Here is a 27,484-nt window from a genome sequence, read left to right on the forward strand (position 1 = left end):
CCATGTGACCCCCAAGCTTCCCCCTGGGGCCCCTGGCCCCCCTTTTATCCGGTCACGTGTCCTGTTGGGTTCACGCGGAGTGCCACGGCGTGACACGACCCCCGTGACACCCGCCTACAGCCCCCATACCGAGCCGACACGGTAGTGACATCACATGTCCCTACGCTCGTACAGTCCCGACATAGTAGTGACGTCATATGTCACTACACATGTATGAGAGAACGAGGGAGAGCGCGAGAGGGCTGTGTAATTCAGTGGAGAGGTGTGTGTGTGTGTGAGTGATTTCAAATGTGGCTGTACGCAGGTGATATAGACTGTACGCAGGTGATATAGGGATTTTGCACTGTGATTCTTCGTGTGTGCTAAGTGTTAAATTTGATTTGTTATTAGTTCATTTTTTAAATTATACAGTCACGTGTATTTCTCATTTTAAAAAGTTGCTCAAGAGTGGAAATGTTGGGTCTGAAACGTATCTCGGCTTTAAACATGAGAGTCAATGGGAATACAACGATCGTTTAATGAGTTTGTTTACCGAACATTTATTGCAGAACGCATCTTGCTCGTAAAGCGAGACGCAGGCACATATGGTTACTACAACCCAATGTTTGAACTCGTATTGTGTCAAACTCCTGTAGACAACATCAACACTGATGATAAGACTAAGAGAAATCAAGCATATTTGGCTAAACACACATTCACAATAATCCCCTGTGTACCTCTTCAGGCTGTACATGCAAGTACTTTTACCAAGCAGATATTGAGGCTAGAACAGTGCACAATGGGATTTTGAAGCCACCACTATGCATAATGTACTCATTACACGTTAAATCGACCTGAGACAATCTCAAGGACTTACTACCGATGCTAGGCTGTGCTCGGAATTTGCCTATACACACATACGCACAGTATTTGCTTACAAATAGACTCCTCTTTGTACGAACATTATTACCAAACAGGGGTCTGACGTCCTTGGGTAAGGTTAAAAATTAAACTGCTGCTGAAAAAGTCCTAAACACAGGGGCTGCATTTGTCACACAACTCTTAAATTAAGGCAAGCAAGGGAAGGGAATGCTTAATTACACATTACAGACCCGGGACACCCTTCTAATGACAGTGTTACAATTTTATATATTTTTTCTTCCTGGGTAGTAAGTGTTATTTCCTTATTGCTTATGCCTAAAAAGTACAGAAAATGGCTATTATTCCCCAGAAACTTTGCTTTTGTGACCAGGACAGTGATATTTAGAAATTTACCTATTTTCCAGAACATTCCAGATATATTCAGTACTGAGTAAACTAGGAGAAACTTCGAGAACATTCTAAAACTTTCCAGTAACATAAATAGTAGTATAAATACAGGGGCCTTAAGCACACCATTTCAGATTAGTTCCAGCTGCGTAAGTGGATACATATCTGCATTTTTCTGAGATGGCATTAAAGAGTCTGCAAGCATCCGGCAGATGCATTTTTATATGTCTGCGGCCAATTTATCAAGACGACAGCGAAAAAGTACTCTGTGGAAGCATCTGCTAAAATGTGAGGCCGACAAGGCACATTTCGGCATGCCTGTCGGGGATCAAGACAAATCCTGGGCACCTCATTTCACCTGTGAGCAATGCAAAACAACTCTGGAAGGTAAGATGGACAATTGTTGCTCGGAATTTTATGTTATAAAATTTGTTACAATTTTTTTAATTGAAAAAGTTTTTAATTTTAAAATGTTTTACAATTTTCAATGTTATTGAAAAAAGATATATATGAAAAATGTTGCGAGAATTTCTTACACATTAGTCATGGGTGAAATAAATTTATTTTGTAGGATGGTACAGAGAGGAAAAGAGAGCCATGAAGTTCGCAATCCCACTCAAGCATCTGCTACTTCTGCATGGTGGACCCTTCCAAACGTCGGACTGGCAAGAATGCACCTGCTATCACGTATCCAGACCTTAATTCATCACCCCGGTGCCACACTGCCATGAGCTCCCCGTATCCACTCCTCCAGAGAGAGAGCAGCCGTCTTTAGAAGAGAGCAGCAAGTCAGATAGCGAGGAAGACGTTGTAGATCCAGATGACAATTTCAGAGGTGGAGCTGAGGAAAGAAACCCATACTACCCCAACCAAAAAGAATCAACGACTTGATCAGAGATCTTGGTCTCACCAAGTCCAATGCCGAGCTTTTGACGTCTAGGCTCTATCAGTGGAACTTGTTGGATTAAAGTGTGCAAGTCGCAGATCAGAGGAAGCGTCACCAACCTTTTGCAGCTTCTTCACCCGTCAAGATGGGCTCTGCTTCTGCCATAATATGACCAGTCTGTTCGAGGCAATCGGAATCGCCTGTAACCAGAATGAGTGACGCCTCTTCATTGACAGCTCATTCAGGAGCTGTCAATGTCATGCTGTTGTATATGTCGCGGCATCGTTAAGCGCTGTGCGCGATTGCCACTCCTGGTAGCCTGTAATAACGGCCTCGAGTCAACAGCGGGCAGAAGGGAGTCTAAGGGTGATGAGTCAGGCCGTTGGGCTAAGGTCAACCCTAAGGCACCTCGGGACCACAGGTACAAACCCCCAGACCCCCAGGAAGGGGGCTGGGGGATAACGTCATTCCCAAGGCCCCTCCAGACGGTTCCAGAAGGGAGGAGTGGCTAGGGCGGAGTGAGCCAGAAGCGAGTTTCAAAGAAGGTCCCCTGAAAGGGACCGGCAGTTGTCGTCAAGCAGAAGACCTTGTCAGGGCCAGGACCGAGTGGGCCAGTGGTCGGGACCCGAGGACCTTGGCTGGGTCGGGTCAGGCTAGCCTCCCCTAGGTCCCTCTAGCCGGAGGGCTGATATATAGAGAGTGGTCCCAGTGATTAGGACACGCTCGCCCGGAGGTTATACCTCCCCAGGGTATTGGGTGGAAGGGGCCGATACCCCTTTGTGTCAGGAACCTTGTGTTACTGTTGTTATAAATAAACATGTTGCCTCCAGAAGAAGTGAAGTCTTCTCAAGTTTGTACCCACTACATATATAGTGATAATTTTTGTTTGAATTAATAAAATAACGTTAAATTTGACCTTTTTTGTTAATTGTTGTGTAATGTGTATTAACTGTAAATAACTGGACTTAAAATGCGTTTTGTTAATGCGTGATTATTGTCGATTAAAATAATTATTAATTAGTATGCATATGATAATTATCAAGAGCGATTATGCATATGTTATCACAAGTTCTTATTATTATTGGCTCTAACGTTGTATTGTGATAATACAATGATTTTTGCTTTTAAAATGTATGTGTAATTATGTCAGGTCTCAGAATTCAGATCTCACCGCAGGATACAGTTCTTGCAATTGAGAAAATTATCCTTGAGTTAGGAAAGAAGCATTCGGATATTTCTTGTTCTAAGAAGCTTTAATATCAACTTAAATTGACAGCCAAGAATACTTAACACAGTAGAACTACAGTACCATGCAAATCTATGTACTTATCACTTGATACTAAATGGTTTGAAACATCAAAGATCATTTCACAAGATTATGCGATTCATAGAACATCAAAACAACAATGTTCATGCAAGCATTTGTGTTCATAAAATTTGTACCAAATGGTTAGATAAGTGTCAACGATCGAATCTCACGATCACGTGATTAAAGAAAACAATAGGCAAATATCTCATGGTAAAGAAACAATACACAATTCAATCTTGATTTGAAGCGTGACTGCAGGAATTCATACTCTTTGGTTCTTTCGGTAAAGTCATGTAAGTATAAAGTAAAATAAATCACGACGTTTCAATCGCAGGCGTACAAACTTATAATACAGCAGTGGAACTGCTGACCCAGCGCGAGAGCTGTTACAACAAAAGGTTATTTATGTGGCGATGGGCAAGCAAGCGGGGTCTGAGCTGGAAAGGAATTCCATCCACGGACGTAAGCACGTCAGTTGTGTTAATGGGGAAATTAGGGAGAGAAGAATTAGCATGAATGAGCTTCCATCGCCGCATAAGAGTATCATGCCTGCATATGCGCACAACAGCAGTGTTAATGAGATATTAGCACCATGAGAGTGCAATCCAAAGGACATGTGAGTATGAGAGTGCAATCCAAAGGGCATGTGAGCATGAGTGCAATCCAAAGGACATGTGAGAGATCTAAGAGAGAGGCAGAGAGAGACACACAGAGAGTCGGAAATAACAGCTGACATCGGCAGGTAGGATAGAAACATCACACTCAGTTAAGACTTTACCTGGTTAATAACGTCCTTCCAATGATTGCTCAGTTTGTACCCATCTTCTCGGTTGACGTTGTGTCTCTGTTTATATATCTGGATGGCTTCATGAACAAATCTCTGAAGGTAGCCGGTAGATTTGCAGAGTACCTCCGTCTTGGAAAAATCTATTTCGTGTGAGCCCACAGCGTTAAAACAATGATCAGCAAGAAAGCTGAGATTCTTCTCAGCCCACAACCTGTAAAAAGTACAGATAAATGGTGAGTGAGTGTAAAGTTAACGTCCCATCATCTGTTTTCTTTCTTATCCGAAAAATACCTCTAGTCCCACAAGGGAGCGTTGAAGGGTAGGCTTGATCCGTAGCTGGAGCACACTCACGACCACGCTGCTCACTGTGTTCGCATGGTTGTCTGTGCATCATGCTCGATCCACAGCTGCAATGCACTGCGGCGCTCGAACCAACACGCTGCCAGTCAGTCATCAGTCGTCAGCTGGTCTGCCGCACTTTCGCAGGTTGTCTGCATGTTGGCTGGATCCACAGCTGGAGTACTGTGACTCTTGAACCGGCACGCTGGCAGTTGCCAACTCTGCCATGTGTTTGCAGGTTGTCTGCACGCCAGGATCGATCTGCAGCTGGAGTACTGTGACTCTTGAACCGGCACGCTGGCAGTTAGTTGCCAACTCTGCCATGCGTTCGCAGGTTGTCTGCACGCCAGGCTCGATCTGCAGCTGGAGCGCCGCTATGGCCACACTGACCCAACACACTGCGATTATTTTGTCAGCAGCCTTAAGAGTGACTTTGTTTGCGAGCACCCGTTGTGCTCACTCTCGGAGGTCTCAACCTCAAGTCTCCACTTGGGGAAGTTGCTTCATGTCACCACGGGCATTTCCAGAAATTCATTGACACCTCTTAGTACAGTCAGATAAAGAAAATAAATTTGCACAACAATAGCATGAGGAATGCTGTATAAGTTCCTTGCCACCAGAAACTCTTATCAGCAATTTTCCTCGATCATGTAACGTATCACACCTCTTAGCTTAGTGCAGTACAGCTTCTCAAAGTCCTTGACTCTGCAAGAGATTCAAAATGTAAATAAATTCTGGTTATTCTGGTTTGTTTTAATGCTCAGGATGCATTCAATACATATATATGCCTACGAGGAGCTAATACATAAAAAGTAGGCAATATCACACTTTATATTTTTAAAATGTTGGAAAAGGCGCCCAAGTCAGCTGTGCTCTGTAATCCCAATGTACGTATTTTACCCCTTTTTTAGTTAAATTACCTAATGCTAGGTTTATTATTAGCCATACTTATTACTTTAACCTTGAAGACTCTCGAGACCACTTTAGACGTCACCACCCTCCTCCTTCTACTCCAGCCCTCCTTGGAATGACTAAGGCCTATTACAACAACTGAGCCCGAGAAAAGGCCTAGCCTAAGCGTGCTCAATGCAGGCAGAGCCTTGGGCAAGAAGGTGAAAGCGACCTCCCCGCTCAGCTCTCCATGCAAAGTCAGAGCGGAGGTACTTACTGAAGAGGCTCTGGTGCTCGTCCAGTAACTGCACGATAAGATCGACCAAATTGGGCACAAAAATCAAGCTTCAAATGGAGGAAAACACCACCCTACTTTGGGTTCTCGACGACAGGCTGGGAGCAGTCAGCGAGCAGGTGGAGCTACAAGAGGTGATCACAATGACCTTTCAATCGATGATGGAGGAACAGGGGGACCTGAATCGGAAACATGAGCACACACTCAGGGAGCTGAAGCAAGTATAGAACAAGCTGGAAGCCAAGATCAGGGAAAGTCAGCTGAAGGCTTAAGACCTCCTGAAGGGCGTGGATGGCAGCACCTCGCAAGGGGCCCTTTCCTTCATCAAACAGGCTTCGTCAAAAAGGGGGACTCAGCAGCTGTAAGGAACTTAGTAAATGTGATAGATATCGCTAACAGGGATACACGTATGGCATATGCTCTAACACGAGACAGAGAGAAGGCATTCGACAGGGTTGAGTGACCTTTCCTTTTCCAGGTCATGTAAAAATCTGGCATTACTTCAGCATTCACAAACAAATGCAATCTCCTTTACACCAATGCATCTTCTACAGTAATAATAACCAATGGGATAATCTCTCCAGGCTTCCCCCAAGGCAGAGGTATCAGGCAAGGATGCCCCCTCTCAAGCCTCTTATTCAATAGAACCTCTTGCAGAAAGTATTAGAAGCAACTGGAATGTGACGGAAGTACGCAAGGGGAAAAGCGAGAATAAAATGTATCTATACACTAATGATAACCTAATAACATAATCGGAGCCAATAACCTCTATATCCATACTCTGTTATCCTTGATCACAGACTGTGGAGAAGCCTTGGGCTATAAATAAAATTAAGAAAAATCAGAGCTGATGACCCTTTCCCCTGTTTTGGCTAACCCCACCCCGAGGGACTTTCACCATTCAGTTGATACCCGATACAAATTAAATACCTCAGAGTCACAATGCCTTCCTCACTCCTGTCTCTCTCCCAGATAAATCTTCCAACCCTGCTTCAAGAGACCATGGCGTCGCTTGCGACCTGGGAAAAAAACATTCCTCTCTCCCTTTCTAATTGAGCCCACTTGAAATAAATGACGATCCTTCCGAAGCTCTTATACCACTTACGAATGGTCCTTACCCGCATTCCTAAAGCTTATTTAAAAATCTCCATTATATGGAACCACAAGATAGCGAGAATTGACTATTACTCACATTAGCCAAGAAGGAGGGAGGCTTGACCTACCCAACTTTTCCAAAATATTACCGATCAATTGCCCTCCTTAATATTAAACACTGGAATGGGAGGATACTTCCGTTGGGCCATGGACTCTTGTGGGGATTACTCTAGCCTCAATTAAAGATACACCATTGAGCTTTAAACCACTATGGAGAGTCACTACCACCCTGGGACTTTGCAGAAATAGGCAGATTCCAATTCTCCCTTTTATCCACAGGCAATGGCCTCTATGGGGCAACCCATCCCTTAAAATAATGAGCAAAGAATAAAATGGCCTACATACATAATGGCTAGCATTGGCAAGGTAGTGGATTTACTGATCCAAGATGGAAATGTATGATAATTCCAGCACTTGCAAGTACGGTATGGTATTCCGCAGTCATATTTTATAGGTACTCACAAATCATGAACGCCATTACCAAGGCCCCAGATACAAAATGTTCGCGACACTCACCCCATAATGGACTGGTTATTGGGAGGAAAGGAGAAGTAAAAACTAGCATAGGCATATCATCTCAATTCGGGGGAGCAGCGGACTTGACCGAAGACTTAAACGCTGTGGGAAATGCAGCTGGGTCATGATATCGCACCGTAAAAATTTTCTCAGATCTAGCGAGACTCAGCAGCTGTCCCCAGATAGCTCCCTTTAAAAGTTGTTCAATTTAAATTTATGCACGGAAACTATCTGACTAATAAGAAGAGGATAACATTTGATTATTCCTCCCTAGGTGCCCAATGGGGACCATCCAGACATTCCTACACGCCTGCTGGCTGTAACTGGATATTGCCGAATTCTACCAGGACATTGCAAATACTTTAATTTTATCTGTGGGACAGATATTAGGCCCTCAGTGGATTCCTCCCTATGGGGCTTGAACCTCGTGGGCATATCCAAATATCAGAACACAGTACTCCAAGCCTTCATGGCCATGGCAAGGAAAACTATCTTAGGTAACTAGAAGTACCATAAACCCCCTTCCTGGAGACCCTGGTACCGATCATTATTTACTCTGGCTGTGATGGAGCACCTTTGTTACCAGCTGAAGGGGAAAGAATGGGAATTTGATACAATATTGCCCCCTTTCCTTAAGAACCATATATTGCACGGAGCACCCGAGCGCAAAATGATAGAAATTCAAACAAGGGAACCAATGAGAAGGGTGAAGAGGTGGGGGAATGGGCCACAGGACTCGCCTTATTCTAACATACCTTGAATGACAGTTGTTCCTAGGAGGGGAATGGGCGTAAGTGGGCTCAAGTTATTATCTTTCTATTTTTTATTTTCCACTTGTTACTTTGGTTATAGCCCCACCTCCCTCTTCCCTACCGCCAACTCCGCCTTGGTTAGAAATGGAACCCGATAAACCTTAAATAGCCCCCGTTTGAGGGAGAATAAATACCCAGAGGCACAACTCCTGAAATTTTAAACCATACATGTATGTATGTATGCCCTCTGTCATGATGGCAGTTTAGGATTCAATAAAAACAATGTAAGAAAATAATCATCCTTATCTACTTATGTTTGTTCATATATTTTGTCCATATATATTGTTGTATTTGCCATGTCCATTCAGATACCACACCATGCAGCACATCAGCATGAGTCGGACAATGGCCTGTAAATCTCGACTTAAAGCTTTCGTGACTGCAGGAATTCATACTCTTTGGGTCTTTCGGTAAAGTCACGTAAATAGAAAAATAATAAAATATTATTTTAGTATGTATTCCTTCTCGTTATCTTTTATACCTACAGACATCTTACGTATGTGATGGTCAAACCTACAATTTAGCCAAGTTGAGTGGAAACCCACATTTACGGTCATACGCTGCGTTCTGTTGCAGGTTTTCACAATTGCATTGTGTTCTCTTGCAGGCAATGGAATCGGTGTCTCTGCAACAACAAAGGAACAGACCGGTGCATGTATTGTTTGTACAGCTTGTATGGCTTGTACTGTTTGCATTTGTTATCATTGTGATATCGACGTTCATATTGAAAGCAGGGTTTGGTCGGTATCCTGCAAAATCCAGTCAGGTAACTGCTTTCATTGTTCATTCTCCTCTTTATCCATGTGAAACTCCATGGGCAGGGTTCCTAAACTCCATTTCTCGTGACCCACCACCAAGAACGTTCCTTGACATTTTACCAAATTACTTCCTTTCAAACATATGTCAAGTGATTCCATCCTACGCGTGCCTGATAATTGTTAAACACATGGCTTAGAGTGCACCAATTCAAATGTAGACATTGTGTATAGGTGTCTTGATCCTCATGATGCTCTTTAATTTTAATTGGTGCGCTGGGTCTCTAACACGCACAAGGTCTTTAATAATTGAGAACACCCTCTATGTGCGCACACATTACACACACAATCCCTGTCTTCGTTTTAATCGGGGCTCAATACTTTCCACATTACAAGGTTGATATTTAGAGTTGGTTTTGCTCGTGCAAGAACAACAATTCAGTCGGTGGTCGGAACCGCAGGAAACATTACTTACAAATTGTTGCGCCTATGCTTATTCAAGCAATATGTTCAGCGACGTTCATACGACATTATAGAAAACTGCACCATTTACCCACGGGTTTACACACGTGATTTACGACATGTATCATGCATATAATAATTCGTTCTAATTAATTAATGCATTATTAAAGGCATAACTGTAATATCTATGCGGCTGATGGGTCAAACAAAGGTCGCTGAGCTCATGCAAAAAACACGTGCACGCGAAGCTAAAGGTGTTTTACATTTGTTCTCAGAATTGTTTAGAACTAAGTTCCAACCGCTGCCGAATCGCACGACCGAACCAGGACTCCATTGTACCTGCATCTGATCCACCTGGCACCGAAAGCAATGACGGCTCTTTCTGCGTTAGAAACATCGCAAGAGAGACTTGGATCAATAAAACCTACGCCAAGTTAACATCTGGGAAACCTCCCTCGACGTCGGAGAAGAAAGAGAGGTGGCACAATTTGACGTGCAGTCACCGGTCGAGCAGCTTCTTTGAGGTGGTGGATACGAACAAAAGGTTTCATTGCGGGGGTTACCTGACAGTCACTGTGTCCATGCGGGACGCGCACGGCAAACCCAAGCTGTACGGCGGCGACTTTATTGTGGGGAGGCTTTTCAACAGTGAGCTGGGTGCGGCCGTGTCGGGGAGCGTGCACGACATCGGCAACGGCTCCTACCGGCTGAGTTTTCCGCTGCCCTGGACTGGCAACGCAACCATCGCCGTGCGGCTGCTACACTCAAGAGAGGCGGTCAACGCCCTGAACTACGTGCGCGAGAATTTTCCAGAGAAGATAGCCTTCCAGGCCGTGTTCCGCAAGATACCCGAGTCACCCAAGACCACCAATTGCTACATGACCAGCGTGGAGAACTTAAACCTCCCCAGCAGCAGTAAGGATCGAGGCGATAGAGGTGCAACTATTTAACAATGTGTCCAGTAAAGGTCGCTGGAGTGATGCTAATCATGATGTAGCTGTGCAGCGGAGTTGTGTGCCAATTTGGTTTCTCAATTTCAGTGAATAGATGGTTTTAGCCCAGTCACCAATAACCATGAAAATAACACGTGGTATTTAGTTTTCACTTAATTTGCCCTCTGTAACATAAAAGTGTGGCCCTTCATGTGTGAGTAAAAATGGTCAACTAAAGAGATATCAGAAGTAGATTTGTCATATCACCTTATGCAGATAGTTCTCTGAAATGGGATTATACTGCTCTGAGAGAATTTTAATATGTACTTTATTTCATTACATGACACTGATAGAATTAGAATAATATTTTGAAAATTACAGAAAATTTAAAATAATGCACAATAATGGTGGTGATGCAGGTTATGGCAAAGAAAGGGCAACTTCATTGACTTGGGGCTTTGGCAGAAGGCCTTGGTTGCTTGACCAGACATCACGTAAAGGAGCATAGCATGAGATGAGAGGTGAGAGACGGGTAGGGGTGATCAGGAGGACGATCAAATACTGAGCACGATCTTGTAGTTGATATTGAACTCGATTGGAAGCCAGTGGAGGGATCGGAATATGCCGGTGATGTCTCATACAGGTGCAGTTAAGAAAGCTGGTCATGGCATTTTGGTGTTGCTGAAAATATAGATGATAATGTATTATAGATGGCAATGATGTTGCAGGCGATGCATATCATGGTGGTGGAGCAGGAGAGAAACAGGCACACATTCAGGTAGATGTAATGCAGGAGGACTTTGAGCTGATGGACTTGTTGTCAATTAGTACCAGCAGTATAAATACCAACCTCCTGGGCAGTGTGAGCCAATCACCTTTTAGCAACAGGAAATGGATAATTTATGCACGCAACAATGAACAGAGCCGGACCACTAAAACACAGCAATAGAGTTTAGTGAGTCATGTAGGTAGTAAATATGCCAGTCACCCCAGTCAGCTAGCCCATGAAACCTGGGACTTTCCTATGACCTGCCAAAAAGCTTTCAACACTTCAAATTGCCTCAAAGTTCACTTGAACTAACACAAACACCGTTACATTGCGATGAATGGCTGTACTTGTTCCAGGTGGTGTTGTAGATGATGCCGAAAGAGATGGAAACATTTGCAGCCTGACCGACTCCAAGCTGTGCGAACCCTGGTTGTGCATCAAGCCAAATACATCCCTGTGCAAGTCTCTTCAACACTTACATTCTTATAACTACGAGGCAATCCCTTGGGGAGATGAGTACCAGGAGCTTTTTGAAAGGTGAAGGAAATGATGACAATAAGATTAATTCTTTATTTTCTAGGATTATGATTTATTTTCATATATTTTTAAAGGACATATATGTACACTTATTTTTTTTACAAGCATAACAGTGATGTTCAATAGCCAACTATTGATGATGATGATACGTAGGATTGTCTAATAGTTTTACATCGGAGCCTAAATTTGCATGGCAGTGATTTCTACCACTGCTGAAAAATATATATTACACATCCCCACATATCAAGATTTGTAGATAAGTGAGAGGAGACGTAAAACATTTTTTTTAATAAACAATTTATAACGTGTGCATATTTTGCTCATCAGAAACAATGTTCCATCGAGAACTTTGAGGCACAGAGCCAGGGAGAGGGCCAGGGTCCAAGAACTAGGCCATTCTGGCCAGTGCAGCGAGGAGGGTAGCAGGGTGAAGTCGAGCCCTAGATTGGGTGGCAAGCCTGCCTGGCCTCCGTATCAACAATGTCAGCTGGCAACAATAAACTGAGGGGGCCCAGCACCAGGAAAGCCGTGCATTTACTAGGCCCAAGGCAGATAGGATCGGTGGAGTTTGGCACTCATGCGGGTCCAGAGACATTGAACCTGCTATGAGCTGGTAATGGATGAAGAGCCTAACGCCATATATTAAGTGCTTGCCAAGACCATTAGAGCCTGGCAGTAATGACGTCAAGGATACCGAGGCCATTAAAGGACCGTTGATGAGATTAAGGGGGTTGTGAGATTATTGTTACCCATCACTGAAGAGGTCAGGGGGCACCAAGACCTTGGGGAAAGTAGTTGGGAGTAAATACTAGAAAACAACATTCAGGAAAAACAGTGGCAGAGAGGCAAGATTGAGGATTATGGAAAGTTTAAAGATTTGGCATTGAGGATTATGGAAAATTTAACGATTTGGCATTTTTGCATTCGAAGTGCACAAGGGGAAGACAATGAGATTGGATAGCAACATGTTGAAGATAAGCCATTTTTGGCAGCCATCTTGAAACGATGTGTAGAGTAATTTTTATTGCTGTAGTTTTCCCACCTGATGACGATTGCTTGTGTTGCAATCTAAACGTCGTGATTTATTTTATTTTCTACCTACGCGACTTTACCGAAAGAACCAGAGAGTGTGGATTCCTGCAGTCACGAAAGCTTCAAATCTAGATTGAGTTTAAATGTGGTTTAAGTGTATTTGCCCTACTCGTGGGTCTTTCGGACAAGTCACGTAAATAAAAAAACAATAGATCACGATGTTTCAATCGCAACACAAGCAATCGTCTTCAGGTGAGAGAGGTGTATTTGCCATGTTAAGGATTGGAACCACTTTGGCATCTCTTGTGCTAAAGACTCTTTTTATTATCCTGTATTTCAGTGAAAAAGCTCAAGAACCTTTGAAGGCAAATGGGCAGTCGCAGATTTTTGTTGAAAATAATGGTAAAAACAAATTGTGGCTACATTCCCATGCAAATTTTTTCACAACCTCCACTTCACTGTTTATTCCTCTTCCAGAAGCCGTATAAATGTGCTCTTGCTTTTTGCTTGTTAACTTGTTTTTGTCTGTTCTCTCCCTTATATCTAACAGTGACCCATTACAATATATGATTTGTTTTAATATGTAAAACACTTTTTAGATAAAACAATGATAACAATGTAATTCTGAGAATAAAGTAGTATGTTACTATCATTTACCATATAGCAGATCATCGATTAGCTAGCGGCTTTGTGGGAAGGGGGGGCGGATAACCACATCATTATTCAAATAGCTTATTTTTGCACACTCTTGTATAACATATTTTTGGGTTTTATGTATATGTTTTTTAATGTATTTACTATTTGAAATTGTCATAAGTAAACACACAAATGACAAAAATAAATATCCCGTAAAAGGTTACTGTATTTACTATACCATACCACTCCCATCTCTAAGACTCTGCATAGAGTTACGTACGTACGCTCTTGTTTTAAAGTGTCTGACAATCGCCAAACTGATTTAGTCTTGAGACCAGTGCTCTGGCAAACGCCGAATTACACGCACTTTTCGCCGGATTGCACTGTATATTTTCAGTTTTTAATACTGTAGTTAGTTATGAGAAATGTATATACGTGTAGTATTTTCATTGTTTAAGCTGTATGTAGTGGATAATCTTTCTTATATATAAAAGTCTCTGCGTGTGCGCTTGCGGGCGATTTGGCTCTCAAACGGTGGGGGTCAAGTCCGAAAAAAATTCCTGGGTGGCACGCCCCGAGCCCCCTGCTTGGTATAGGCTATTTCGTTTTCCCAGCCGTCAACTTTAAATTAGTTTAATTAGCCATTTAGTGCCATTCTTATTTTAATTATTTACTTACTGCACGAGCTGGACCGTACCAACTGACGCCAATTGCGTGGGGGGGGGGGCGGACCCTGCCAAGTGGGGAGGGGGGGGGGTAGGGGCGGACCCTGCCAAGTGATGCGCGTTCAGTCCAGCTCACGGCCACACCACGGCACTCTGTCACGTGACTACTTTGTGCTATAGACTCACTAAATATCTACTGCTATAGAGTCACTATAAATACTGCTATAGAGTCAGCATGTACTGCTGTAGAATCCATAAATACTGCTATAGCGTCAGTATGTACTACTGTACAGTCCATATATACTGCTATAAAGTCAGTATGTACTACTGTAGAGTCGATAAATACTGTTATAGAGTCAGCATGTACTACTGTAGAGTCTCATGAATACTTTTATAGAGTCAGCATCTACTACTGTAGAGTCCATATATACTGCTATAGAGTCAGTATGTACTACTGTAGAGTCCATATATACTGTTATAGAGTCAGCATGTACTACTGTAGAGTCCATATATACTGCTATAGAGTCAGCATCTACTACTGTAGAGTCCATAAATACTGTTATAGAGTCAGTATGCACTACTGTAGAGTCGATATCTACTGCTATAAAGTCAGTATGTACTACTGTAGAGTCCATAAATACTGTTATAGAGTCAGTATGTACTACTGTAGAGTCGATATCTACTGCTATAGAGTCAGCATGTACTGCTGTAGAGTCGATATATACTGCTATAGAGTCAGCATCTACTACTGTAGAGTCCATATATACTGCTATAGAGTCAGCATCTACTACTGTAGAGTCCATAAATACTGCTATCGAGTCAGTATGTACTACTGTAGAGTCGATAAATACTGCTATAGAGTCAGTATGTACTACTGTAGAGTCCATATATACTGCTATAGAGTCAGTATGTACTACTGTAGAGTCCATAAATACTGTTATAGAGTCAGTATGTACTACTGTAGAGTCCATATATACTGCTATAAAGTCAGTATGTACTACTGTAGAGTCGATATCTACTGCTATGGAGTCAGCATGTACTACTGTAGAGTCCATAAATACTGCTATAGTCAGTATGTACTACTGTAGAGTCCATAAATACTGTTATAGAGTCAGCATGTACTACTGTAGAGTCCATATATACTGCTATAGAGTCAGTATGTACTACTGTAGAGTCCATAAATACTGCTATAGAGTCAGCATGTACTACTGTAGAGTCCATATATACTGTTATAGAGTCAGTATGTACTACTGTAGAGTCCATAAATACTGTTATAGAGTCAGCATCTACTACTGTAGAGTCGATGTATACTGCTATAGAGTCAGTATGTACTACTGTAGAGTCCATAAATACTGCTATAGAGTCAGTATGTACTACTGTAGAGTCGATATATACTGTTATAGAGTCAGCATGTACTACTGTAGAGTCCATAAATACTGCTATAGAGTCAGTATGTACTACTGTAGAGTCGATATATACTGTTATAGAGTCAGCATCTTACTACTGTAGAGTCCATAAATACTGTTATAGAGTCAGCATGTACTACTGTAGAGTCCATAAATACTGCTATAGAGTCAGTATGTACTACTGTAGAGTCGATATATACTGTTATAGAATCAGCATCTTACTACTGTAGAGTCCATATATACTGCTATAGAGTCAGTATGTACTACTGTAGAGTCGATAAATACTGCTATAGAGTCAGTATGTACTACTGTAGAGTCGATATATACTGCTATAGAGTCAGTATGTACTACTGTAGAGTCGCTAAATACTGCTATAGAGTCAGCATGTACTACTGTAGAGTCGATAAATACTACTATAGAGTCAGTATGTACTACTGTAGAGTCGATATCTACTGCTATGGAGTCAGCATCTACTACTGTACAGTCCATAAATACTGCTATGGATTCTAGATTTGAAGCTTTTGTGACTGCAAGGATCCATACGCTTTTGTTCTATTCGGTAAAGTCACGTAGGTAAAAAAAATAAAACAACAAAAATCCATACATACTGCTATACAGTAAGCATGTACTACTGCACAGTCGATATATACTGCTATAGAGTCAGCATGTACTACTCTACTCATAGCAGGTACCACCACTGCCGCGTGCCCTGCTGTAATCATACCAGCTTACATCACAGTATGCATGCACTGCTGCAGAGAAAGCAGGTACCACCACACTATGCATTGCTGTAGTAATAGCACGGACCACCACAGTCACTATGCACTGCTGTAGTAAAAGCAGGTACCAAAGTCCGTATGCACTCCAGTAGCTAAAGCAGGTACCACCACAATATGCACTGCTGTAATCATACCAACTACCACGACGGTATGCATGCACTGCTGCGGGGAAAGCAGGTACCACCACTGTATGCACTGCTGTAATCATACCAGGTACCAGCACATTCAGTATGCACTGCTGTTGTTAAACCATGTACCACCACAGTATGCACTGCTGTTATCATAGCAGCTACCACCACAGTTAGTATGCACTGCTTTTGTAATAGCCGCTACCACCACTGTCAGTATGCACTGCCTTTGTGATAGCAGGTTCCACCACAGTCACTAGGCACTGCTGTTGTGATACCACAAACCACCACAGTCGGTTTGCACTGCTGTAGTTCAAGCAGGTACCACCACAGTCTGTGTGCACTGCCTTTGTGATAGCAGGTTCCACCACAGTCACTAGGCACTGCTGTTGTGATACCACAAACCACCACAGTCGGTTTGCACTGCTGTAGTTCAAGCAGGTACCACCACAGTCCGTGTGCACTGCTGTAGTTCAAGCAGGTACCACCACAGGCCATGTGCACTGCTGTAGTGAAAGCAGGTACCACCACAGTCGGTATGCACTGCTGTATTCATAGTGCATACCGTCGTGGTGTGTGTGTAAGTCCATGTATGTGTGTGCGTAAGTCAATGTGTGTGCGTGGTGTGTGTGTGTAGAAAACTACTCTTTTTTAATTAAGTTACTTCTTTCACAGTAATAATGCCTGCGTCTAAGTCCATGTGTGTGTGTGGGTCGATGTGCATGTCTGCGGCCATCTGTGTGTGAGTCAATGTGTGTGTGTGCGTCGCTCCATGTCAGTGTAAGTACATTTCTTTCTATGTGTGTGTTTTTTGGTCCATGTGTGCGTGTGAGTCCATGTGTGTGTGTCTGTACGTACATGTGTGTGTGTGTGTGCGTACGTCCATGTGTGTGCGTACGTCCATGTGTGTGTCTCAGTCCATGTTTGTGTGCCTCTATGTGCGTGTGTCAGTCCATGTATGTTTGTGTGGGAGTCTATGTGTGTCAGTCGATGTGTGTATGGCAATATGTCTATGTGTGACAGTCCATGTGTGTGTGCGTCGATATGTATGTGTGTGTGTAAGTTCATGTCTGTGTGTGTGAGTCTATGTGTGAGTCGATGTGTGGCTGTCGATGTGTGTGCGTGGGTCCATGTGTGTGTGTAAGTCCCTGTGTGTGTGTCTGTAAGTCAATATGTGTGTGTGTAGGTCAATGTGTCTGTAAGTCTATGTATGTGTGTGTGTCACTCGATGTGTGTGTGTAAGTCAATGTGTGTGTGTGTGACTTGATATGTGTGTGTGTGTCAGTCCATGTGCATGTGTGTTCGTCGCTGTGTGTGCGTGGCTCCATGTTAGTCAGTGTCAGTCCATTTTGTTGCGTGCCTGTAGTTCCATGTGTGCGTGTTAGTCCATATGTGTGCTTTATTCACTTGCTCAGGGCCTATGATACCATCATTAGGCCTGGGCTCTGGGTTGCTCCTCGTACTTTTCGAGTCCCTCACCCTCTGCTCACGATCCTTAAGGACCTTCACGATGCTGAGCGGCCCCACATCAAACTACGTGACTGTGAATCAGAGCCACTCCCTGTACATCTTGGGGTGCGACAGGGATGTCCACTGCCTTCCACATTCTTTTACATATATTTGGACCACGTACTTCGTTAAGCCTTCAATGCCTCTACCGGAAGAATTCACATCTGGTACAAATACAATGGGAGGCTCATCGATGCCTGGGTGCGGTCAATCGATGGCTCCCTATTGGTCAACCACGTTATGTATGCCGATGATCTGGTAATCAATGCTCACTCAGAAGAGGAGTTGGACGCGCTGCTGCTCAACCTGGAGCTTGCCACTAAGAGGTGGGGCCTTGCCATCAACCCACCAAAACTAAGCACCTGCCTGGGTATTTTGTACCATCGGACAATCCACCCCCATAACTCACAATTGGTGATGGGCCAGTTGTGGAGAGTGCAGAGCTTCCCATACTTGCCCAGTGTACTCATGACCGGCTCCGGTTTAACACCAGAGGTCTCACTCTGAATCAGTTGAACGGCATTATCTTTTAATTGGCTGTGTAACACTATGTTGAAGCTACCTGGTCTCTCGCTCCGCACGAAGCTCCATGTCGTCTCACCCACGGTCATTCCCTCCCTTCTCTACGCTTGCGAAACTTGGACCCCCCTAATGCAACATTTTCACTGGTTACAAACATTTAGGCTGGCCTGCCTACGATCCATCCTGGGTTTAACCAGGCTGGATTGTGTGATGAGCTCACTAATACTTGAAAGATCTGGACAAAGTCTTATTGATGACCTCCTACGCCAGGCAAGGCTGCGTTGACTGGGCCATGTATCCTGCATGGCCAGGCAAGGCTGCGTTGGCTGGGCCATGTAGCCTGTATGCCCAGCCACCGCATGCCTAAAGACCTTTTGTTCCGCCGGATCGAGGTCTCTAAACGCGCGGCACAGGCTAGAGAAGAGATGCAGTGATGTGCTACAGGACGATGTGCAGCTGAGTGGACTTGTCGATGACTGGTACCAGCGGTGTCAAGGTCGGTATCTGTGGAGGAGCCTCGTGAAGGACGCTACAGGCCTGTTGGAGGCAGTCGGCCTTCAACAACAACGGAGGCCGGAGGAGTGACGCTCACAAGAACGAGCGGTGCACCGTGTGGCTAGAGCACAGCAAGTTAGCAGGGTACAGGGCACAGATGATGCATCTGCCAGTCTACTCAATCGACCTGTGCCCTCTGGGTCTGCCCCGTGACCTCCTGCCAGCAGGTGTTGGACACTTCACGTGGCCTCAAAGTGCACATAGCCTGCCACAAGCGTTGTGGTGATGTCACTGCCACTTAGTGGCGAATGGCGGTTGTTGTTGTTCAGTCTATGTTTGTATGTGTGAGTCGATATATGTGTGTGTAACTCTGTGTATTTGAGTCGATTTGTGTGTGTAACTACATGTGTCTCTCAAGTCGATGTCTGTGTGTGTGAGTCCATATGTGTTTGCGTGCGTGTAAGTCAGTGGGTTTTTATGTGTATGGGTCCATGTCAGTTTGTAAGTCCATGTGTGTGTCTGCCTTTTTCGCCCGGGCAACGCCGGGTACTAACCGCTATGTAATATATATACAATATCTGACACTGAAATTAAGCATAGCTACTTTTTTTGTCGCACATGATGCCAATCGCCGGACTGGTACAGCCTTTGGAGCGTTTTTTTTCCAGTTTCGCTAGATCGACCCGGGACCGTTGGATAATATTGAAAGCCGGATAATCGCACATCAGATAATCGATGATCAACTGTATTTATAAATATAAATGATCATTATGCAATAGTTCTGTCTAAATTAGTGGAATCTTCAATGGTTTGGTCATGTGACAAATAAGGGAACTATGCAAGGTCATCTTCCAGGACATGAAAAAAGAGAGAATGACCCAAGATCAATTGAGTGACAAATGTGATATTGTCTGATAAGCTGGTAAACACCTGACAAAAACTGCACAGGACAGACAAAATTTGGGGGAGTTACTAGCCGAGCCAATGCAGCCGCGCCAACACAGCCTTTGCTTTGGCAGGAAAGGCTGCGTTGGCTGGGATATGTCGCCCACATGCCCAGCCACCACGTGCCCAAACAGTTTTTGTTCAGCTGGATAGAGGGAGCTAAACGGGCTTGGCACAGGCTAGAAAGAGATGGAATGATGTGGATCTGAGTGGACGTGCCAATGACTGGTACCAGCGGTGTCAAGGTCGGTATCTGTGGAGGAGCCTCGTGAAGGACGCTACAGGCCAGTTGGAGGCAGTGGGCCTCCAACAACAACGGAGGCCAGAGGAGCGACGCTCACAAGAACGAGCGGTGCACCGTGTGGCTAAAGCACAGCAAGTTAGCAGGTTACAGGGCACAGGTGGTGCATCTGCCAGTCATCTCAGTCGACCTGTGCCCTCTGGGTCTGCCCCGTGACCTCCTGCCAGCAGATGTTGGACACTTCACGTGGCCTCAAGGTGCACATAGCCTGCCACAAGCGTTGTGGTGACGTCACTGCCACTTAGTGGCGAATGGCGGTTGTTGTTGTTCAGTCTATGTATGTATGTGTGAATCGATATGTGTGTAACTCTGTGTGTTTGAGTCGATTTGTGTGTGTAACTACATTTGTCTCTCAAGTCGATGTCTGTGTGTGTGAGTCCATATGTGTTTGTGTGCGTGTAAGTCAATGGGTTTCTATGTGTATGGGTCCATGTCTGTTTGTAAGTCCATGTGTGTGTCTGCCTTTTTCGCCCGGGCAACGCCGGGTACTAACCGCTATGTAATATATATACAATATTTGACACTGAAATTAAGCATAGCTACTTTTTTTGTCGCACATGATGCCAATCGCCGGACTGATACAGCCTTTGGAGCGTTTTTTCCGGTTTCGCCAGATCGGCCCGGGACCGTTGGATAATATTGAAAGCCGGATAATCGCACACCAGATAATCGATGATCAACTGTATTTATAAATATAAATGATCATTATGCAATAGTTCTGTCTAAATTACTGGAATCTTCAATGGTTTGGTCATGTGACAAATAAGGGAACTATGCAAGGTCATCTTCCAGGACATGAAAAAAGAGAGAATGACCCAAGATCAATTGAGTGACAAATGTGATATTGTCTGATAAGCTGGTAAACACCTGACAAAAACTGCACAGGACAGACAAAATTTGTGGGAGTTACTAGCCGAGCCAATGCAGCCGCGCCAACGCAGCCTTTGCTTTGGCAGGAAAGGCTGCGTTGGCTGGGATATATCGCCCACATGCCCAGCCACCACGTGCCCAAACAGTTTTTGTTCAGCTGGATAGAGGGAGCTAAACGGGCTTGGCACAGGCTAGAAAGAGATGGAATGATGTGGATCTGAGTGGACGTGCCAATGACTGGTACCAGCTGTGTCAAAATTGCTCTCTCTTGTGTGGAAGAGGCTTGTGAAGGACGCTACTGGGAAGTTTGAGGCAGTCACCTTCCAATAACAGCAGAGAGCAGAGAAGTGACGCTTACAACAAAGAGCAGAGCACCGAGTAGCTAAAACACAGCAAGTTGGCACAGTGGGTGCCACAGGTGATGCGTCTGTCAGTCATCTCAGTCGACCCAAGGTACCTGGGTCTGTTCTGTGACCTGCCAGCGAATGTTCGATACTTCACGTGGCCTTAAAAGTGCACATTCGTTCGGTTGTATTTACGAGCTGAAACGCAGACCTATTTTGTGCAGCGAAGCGATCTTCCGTGAGATGTAATGATTGCCAGCATCTCGCATGATGCATGCCCCATCCGATAAGAAAATATTCAAGGTAATTGAAAGTAAAACCGATTTTATTTAGTAGACAGTATTTATTACAGTATTACACGCAAATGTACAATATTTATTCGAATGAGTTTAACATTGCTTCCCTTTTTTGTTGAACCATAGCACATGTTATGTACAGTATGTACAGTACATACAATTAAATGTTGAGTTCTGAGATATAAACAAATCGAGTTACAAATGGGTCTCAAAAACGTAACCTGTTCATAAGTCGATGACTTGCATATTTACCTGCGACCAAACATGGGAGTCATCTATCTGTGGGTCGTAACTAGAAAGCAATGATGCCCTAAAACAATCTATAGGGACTACAATTGTTCCGGATGTCTTTCAGCCCAGTTATCCCATGGAAGCATGGCTCTGTGGATTAGGTCGGACATAGCACTGGGATTGACAAGAGGCCTCCTGGTTTGTGTTGTTGCGTGCAGATAGGGTGATCCCGTCCCAGCATCGGTGTGAACCCGTGATGTCGCTTCAGCCCTCTGGCCACTACTTCAGAAATGAGTGGAACCCGCTGGGGTACACACTGAAGAGGTTCAGTCGCCAGGACGTGGTCACCTGCCTGCGGGGAAGACAGGTCTTGTTCTTCGGAGACTCCACCATCGTCCAATGGTGGAACCACTTGACCGCCATGGTCCCCAGTAGGTTGAGCATTGCACTACGCATTAAAGCTGCAGCTAATGCAATGATTGATCAAGTGATGCAATGAATAACGTGGCAGAGATATTGATTGGTCAGTGAATATGTATTTGAATGCGTTTTTATAATGTATTGACAGCTCAAGTAACTGATGAAATCATCGGTCATGATTTGATAGCGAGGATGTCTGTGTTGACTCCACCCCACCCTCTCTAAGCTTCTTGCCTCCCTCGGGCTCTCTCCTTTTCCCCCTGGCACCCCACTCCCCTGTTAGCGTTCAAGAAAATAGATCTGCACATACAAGAGATACACAGGCCCTTCCACGCCATTGACACGGTCAACAAGATCACCATGAGGTACTTCCCACACGCATACCCCTTCATCTGCGCCAAGCTGCAGCGCGCTGTCGACTTCACTCCCTGCGCCAATGCCATCGACAACCTGCGGGGTGGGCAGGACACGGCGTTGGCTCTGGCGCTGGGTCCCCACTTTACACCATTCCCGCTGCGCGTCTTCCTGGCGCGAATCTTCAACATCCGCGAGGCCGTGATCGGTCTGCTGAAGCGCAGCCCCAAAACGGCTGTGGTGATCAGGCTGGTGAGCACACGAGAGCTCATCCTCGATTATGCACGCTTCAGTAACTGGTTTCTGTTCAAGTTTAATGAGGCCCTGAGGGCCGCATTCCAGGAGATCAAAGGCGTGGCTTTCGTAGATGCATGGGACATGACGGCATCGGTGGATTCTTACCAGCTTCACCCAAACAGCGTTATTGTCAGCAACCAGGTCAACGTCTTCCTGAACCACATCTGCAAGCAAGGTTAATGACACTATGTAAAATTACATATCGAGGAAAGGCTTAATGATTCTTGACTAATATTCAGGAGGGGTAAAGGTGGGACGTGTGGACAACGTCCAAACGTGTTTGCTGGACACAGGAATTAACACACCCAGGAGACTCCTCGTGGCCTGGTTCTGGAGTGGGGGGGGGGGGGTGTGGGATTGGGTGTAGTGAGGTGAGGGTGTTGTATACGGCCCTTTTCCCACAATTAATATCCATAAGAATATTGACCGAAAGATACATAGAGATTTTTTAGTGACAAAAATTCATTAATAAAAACACGTAAGCCAGTCACACAGGAAAACCAAATGTCGTTCATAAACAAAGCCATAAATAAATAAAGGAATAATAAACTCTCGAGGCAAGGATGTTAACAGCCATCTGCGAAAATCACCAGATGAACAAAGCTGTTTGATGTGACCCTAAAGAAGGGTCACCCAGAGGGGAGCCCCTCAGGAGGGCAGACTCATTGGCGCCACTCGCTTGAACCAATTTGTTTCTTCCATTACTATTGGGGTAACGTTAAAGTTCAAATCCCAACAACCGGAATAAGCTAAAATTAGCGATCCTCACGCTCACTCCAATTAAGACCAGGCCACCAGATACATCAGTGAATCATTACCCAATTATTAATTCGATATCAAATGATTTTCACCTTTAATACTTTTACTGTTAAATCACAAGCTTGGGGACAGAAATACCGAGTCGCATCAAGGGTTTTCGAGGAGAAATGAGGCGAACGGGCAAACTTACGAAACGAGTTAAACAATATTACAAGAGACTCCCGACCGTCTTTGTCTCTCCCGCAGCGCTAGAGAGAAGGGAATTTCACACCGATGTGCGGGGCTTAATAATGGCCCCACCCCACCCCGCAACCACGGGCAGACAAGTCACTGGCAACAAAGCCAGGCGAGCAAGCTTTAAGTTAAAGAAAAATACAAAATATATGTGGCATACATAACATTAAAAATAACGTGTTCACCTTAAATGATATTCCATATTATAACCTTACAGAACCAAGGGATATGTCACAGACAATCAAGAAACGGACCTCTTAAACTCAGGATAAATTTTTTATATATATAATAATAACTCTATCATAATGCGAATCTCAGTAACCCGAGAGGTGCGTCGGGAGGACAGAGTTACAAATCACGAGCCTTGGTGAACATAAGACCAAATGGTATTTGAGAAACATTCAACCGAGGGCAACGGAGAGAGAGATCCCGGCCGCCTTTGTCTCTCCACGCAGCACGTGATAAGAATATGCATACGCTCAAGAGAAAGCATCTTCACTTGAAAATAAAATCAAATACCCTAAATCACAAACATAATCATAGATGCGAATGGTACGATACCAACTCTATCGTACCTGTGATGGGATAAATGTTAAACTTTAAAACTTTACCATTTCTTTGTGCGAAGAAAACTTGTACAAGGGGGGGGGGGGGGGAAACCCGCCCCTCCCTCCGGATGGACAGCGTAGACAGACAGACGCCTTCGAAATGAATTGAAGCGCCTGTTTCCTTTGATGGTTTATGGCTTGAGGAAGACCCGAACAGAACCATGTCATAAATGACACACTCACACAAACTAGATTTGAAGCTTTCGTGACTGCAAGGATCCATACTCTTTGGTTCTATTCGGTAAAGTCACGTAAAAGTATAATACAAAAAAAATAAAAAAATTCACGACGTTTCGGCCACAACGTAAGTGGCCTTCATCAGGTGAAGGGACCAGACTGTCTCGAGGACAGCACTGGAGTGAACACAGCCAAGCTCAGACCGCGACCTTTAAGCTGTGTGAGAGGAAACAAGGCGCCCTTGACAAAGGAATTAGCATAAAAATTCGCATTTAATTGGCGGACTTAGCATGATGAACGGTGTAGAGAGGGGGAAACATGTGCAGACCGGCGAGGGGGGGAGGGGGAGTTTACATATTGATGGTGTGAAAAGGGAATTTAAGCAGCTGCGAAAGTTTGGGATACCACTACTTGAAAAAATATACTGTACCATTGAAAATTAGTTTAATGTTTGGTTCGATTTAGGGCATCTTTCCAATGGTTGCTTAATTTGAAACCATCTTCTCGGTTGAAATTGTGTCTGTGTTTGTAAATTTGAATTGCCTCGTGAACAAATCTCTGATAAAAACCCGTGGGTTTGCAAAGAACCTTGGTATCGGAGAAAATTATATCGTGATCACCCACAGCATTGTAACAGTGATCAGCTACGGCAGAATAATTCGTTCTGCCGTGTTTCAAATCTGATTTGTGCTCGCGAATTCGGTCAGAGACATGTCGTTTCGTCTCCCCGATATAGCAGTCACCACAGGTGCAGATCAATCTGTAAAATCTGGGGTACTGTAAGTCAGGAATGACATTCTTCACGGAAGGGATCAGGTCACGGATTTTGTGTACTGTATGGAGATCTTTTTAGTAACGCCTGCTACATATGGCAGTGTGATGGTTTTGATCGGAGTATCAAGTGGTTGTTGATACTCCGATCATCTCAGCAGAAGACCAGCCACCACCGACGCAGGAGAAGCCTCTACAAACTTGCCAGATTGGCGAGGCTCGCCGATTGGCGACACGCTACCCGCTGTTAGCTGACAGCGCCATCCAGAGAGAGAGAGAGCGCCGACGGCGCCCCAGCGTGCCAGCTAGTCGCAGACGTACTGCGAGCATCATCTACCGACGGAGAGAGCGCGCCCACGGCAAGCAACTTCACCAGCAACCGCGCGGCTGCGAGCGGGCGAGCTCCAAGCGCCATCTACCGACGACCATCGCAACTACAACTACGTCAGCCTGACCCGAATCGACCACTGCGAAGGAGGAAAATCACCTATCCGTATGATACACGTCCCCCACCACCCAGACATCCGCTTGACGCAAAGAATCAATTCCGAACATTGGCCTACTCTCTCATCATCCATACCACTCAAAACGCACGGGTCATTAACAAAAGCCTAACCCTCAAGTCAGTAAACCATCAGTGACCGTGAGAGCATCGCGGCAGACCGAGTGAATAATCCGTCATTTATAAGAGTGTTCATCATTTTCCTCGTTAATATTTAGTTTTGGGGCTGTACTTCTAATCGCATAAGTTACCAACTGATCCATCGATACGGATTAATCCTTGGCACCTTCGTCACGGAGCGCCGCTCACGGGGGAGAATAGCGTGTTCAACCAGTTTCCCTGTCAGGGATCTGGCCACAATTAATTAAAAGATTGGCCCAAGATAAGAATCTCAAGGGAAAACTCACCCCCTCGCACCCCCTCACTATAAGCCATTGCTCTCATCATATAACCTTGCAGATGGATCTGTTGAGAATTGTGCCTTTGGAATAATAATGGTTTTAGTGCTGTTCCATACGAATATCGTTGCATAATAATCAATCGTCCTACTGTGTTAACGTGACAAGAATTTGCGTTAAGGGTCGCATATGATCAATGACCGAGTGTCGTGTTGTGTAACAATTCAAGTATACGAATTTGCATATGATAGAGTTAAGGCTTTGGTAGAATAGTTATGCATGTTTTAATCTCTTTCTCAACAACCGAGGTCGCGTTACACGTCGGGAATTAACCACAGGTGCCGTTATCAAAGTGAAACAACGCAATCGTGATGGTTACCGTATTAATGCTGTGTTGAAATTCCGAGATTGAGAGTTCTCATATAATCCAAAAATTAAAGTTTAGCTAGAAAATAAAATTGATTAAAGCAGAAGGATTGTGTGATTCTTTCTGAAATTCCGCATAAGAATTGTTCTGCGATTGAGATATGAACTTGGGGGACCTATCATAAGCACACTAACACACATAATCAATAAATGTTAAAGCGAGAATAATCGTATCCTTATTGATAATACGGAGTTAAACACCGAAGCCGAGTTGACTCTCTCATTCACGCTCACAACACCTGCATAACTGCATACGATTAATTGTCTCATCCCGATTGATAACCCAACCCTCGTCAGCGAGGCGGGGCCTAATTATCATAACGACCTACATTATCATAACCGCACCCACTCGCATAAATGAACACGATTATCTCTCGAATTAGCATATTTATATGCATAATTACACAAACTAACGTATTTTCGCATAAATTATGCGAAATTCAAATTTTTCATTTTCATTATTTCCATCAAATTTGCATAATCCACATATACAACAGGGGTATGGTGTGCGGTGTTGGTGGAGGGGTGGGGGTGGAGGGTTGAGTGTGGACGTGGGGTGGGGGTGTGGTGTGGTGCCAGATGGTAGTGCTGTCATGGTTGTAAGCAATGTTATGGAAGGGCCGATTCCAATCAGCTGTCCCCTCATGGTGCTCGTAGCCACAACAACAGAAAAATATCTAACTAAG

At 44.3% G+C, this 27,484-nt stretch overlaps 1 protein-coding gene and 1 long non-coding RNA gene across 2 annotated transcripts; both read left to right on the forward strand.

Annotated features, from left to right (window-relative positions):
- Positions 1 to 527: 527 nt before the first annotated feature.
- Positions 528 to 10,182, forward strand: LOC116954519 (uncharacterized). Its single transcript, XR_012947081.1, has 4 exons — positions 528 to 1,635; positions 1,820 to 2,984; positions 8,846 to 9,004; positions 9,731 to 10,182. It is a non-coding gene; the product is annotated as an uncharacterized LOC116954519 (long non-coding RNA).
- Positions 10,183 to 19,094: 8,912 nt separating this feature from the next.
- Positions 19,095 to 27,062, forward strand: LOC142905300 (NXPE family member 3-like). The gene is made up of 2 exons (XM_076074471.1): positions 19,095 to 22,283; positions 22,556 to 27,062. The coding sequence occupies exons 1-2, from the start codon at positions 22,109 to 22,111 to the stop codon at positions 23,101 to 23,103; spliced, it is 723 nt and encodes a 240-aa protein (XP_075930586.1). The 5' UTR covers positions 19,095 to 22,108; the 3' UTR covers positions 23,104 to 27,062.
- The last annotated feature ends 422 nt before the right edge of the window (positions 27,063 to 27,484 follow it).

Source organism: Petromyzon marinus, chromosome 3 (genome assembly GCF_048934315.1).
Source record: "Petromyzon marinus isolate PM22_M1 ecotype Great Lakes invasive population chromosome 3, UKy_Petmar_22M1.pri1.0, whole genome shotgun sequence".
Classification (NCBI taxonomy): Eukaryota; Metazoa; Chordata; class Hyperoartia; order Petromyzontiformes; family Petromyzontidae; genus Petromyzon; species Petromyzon marinus.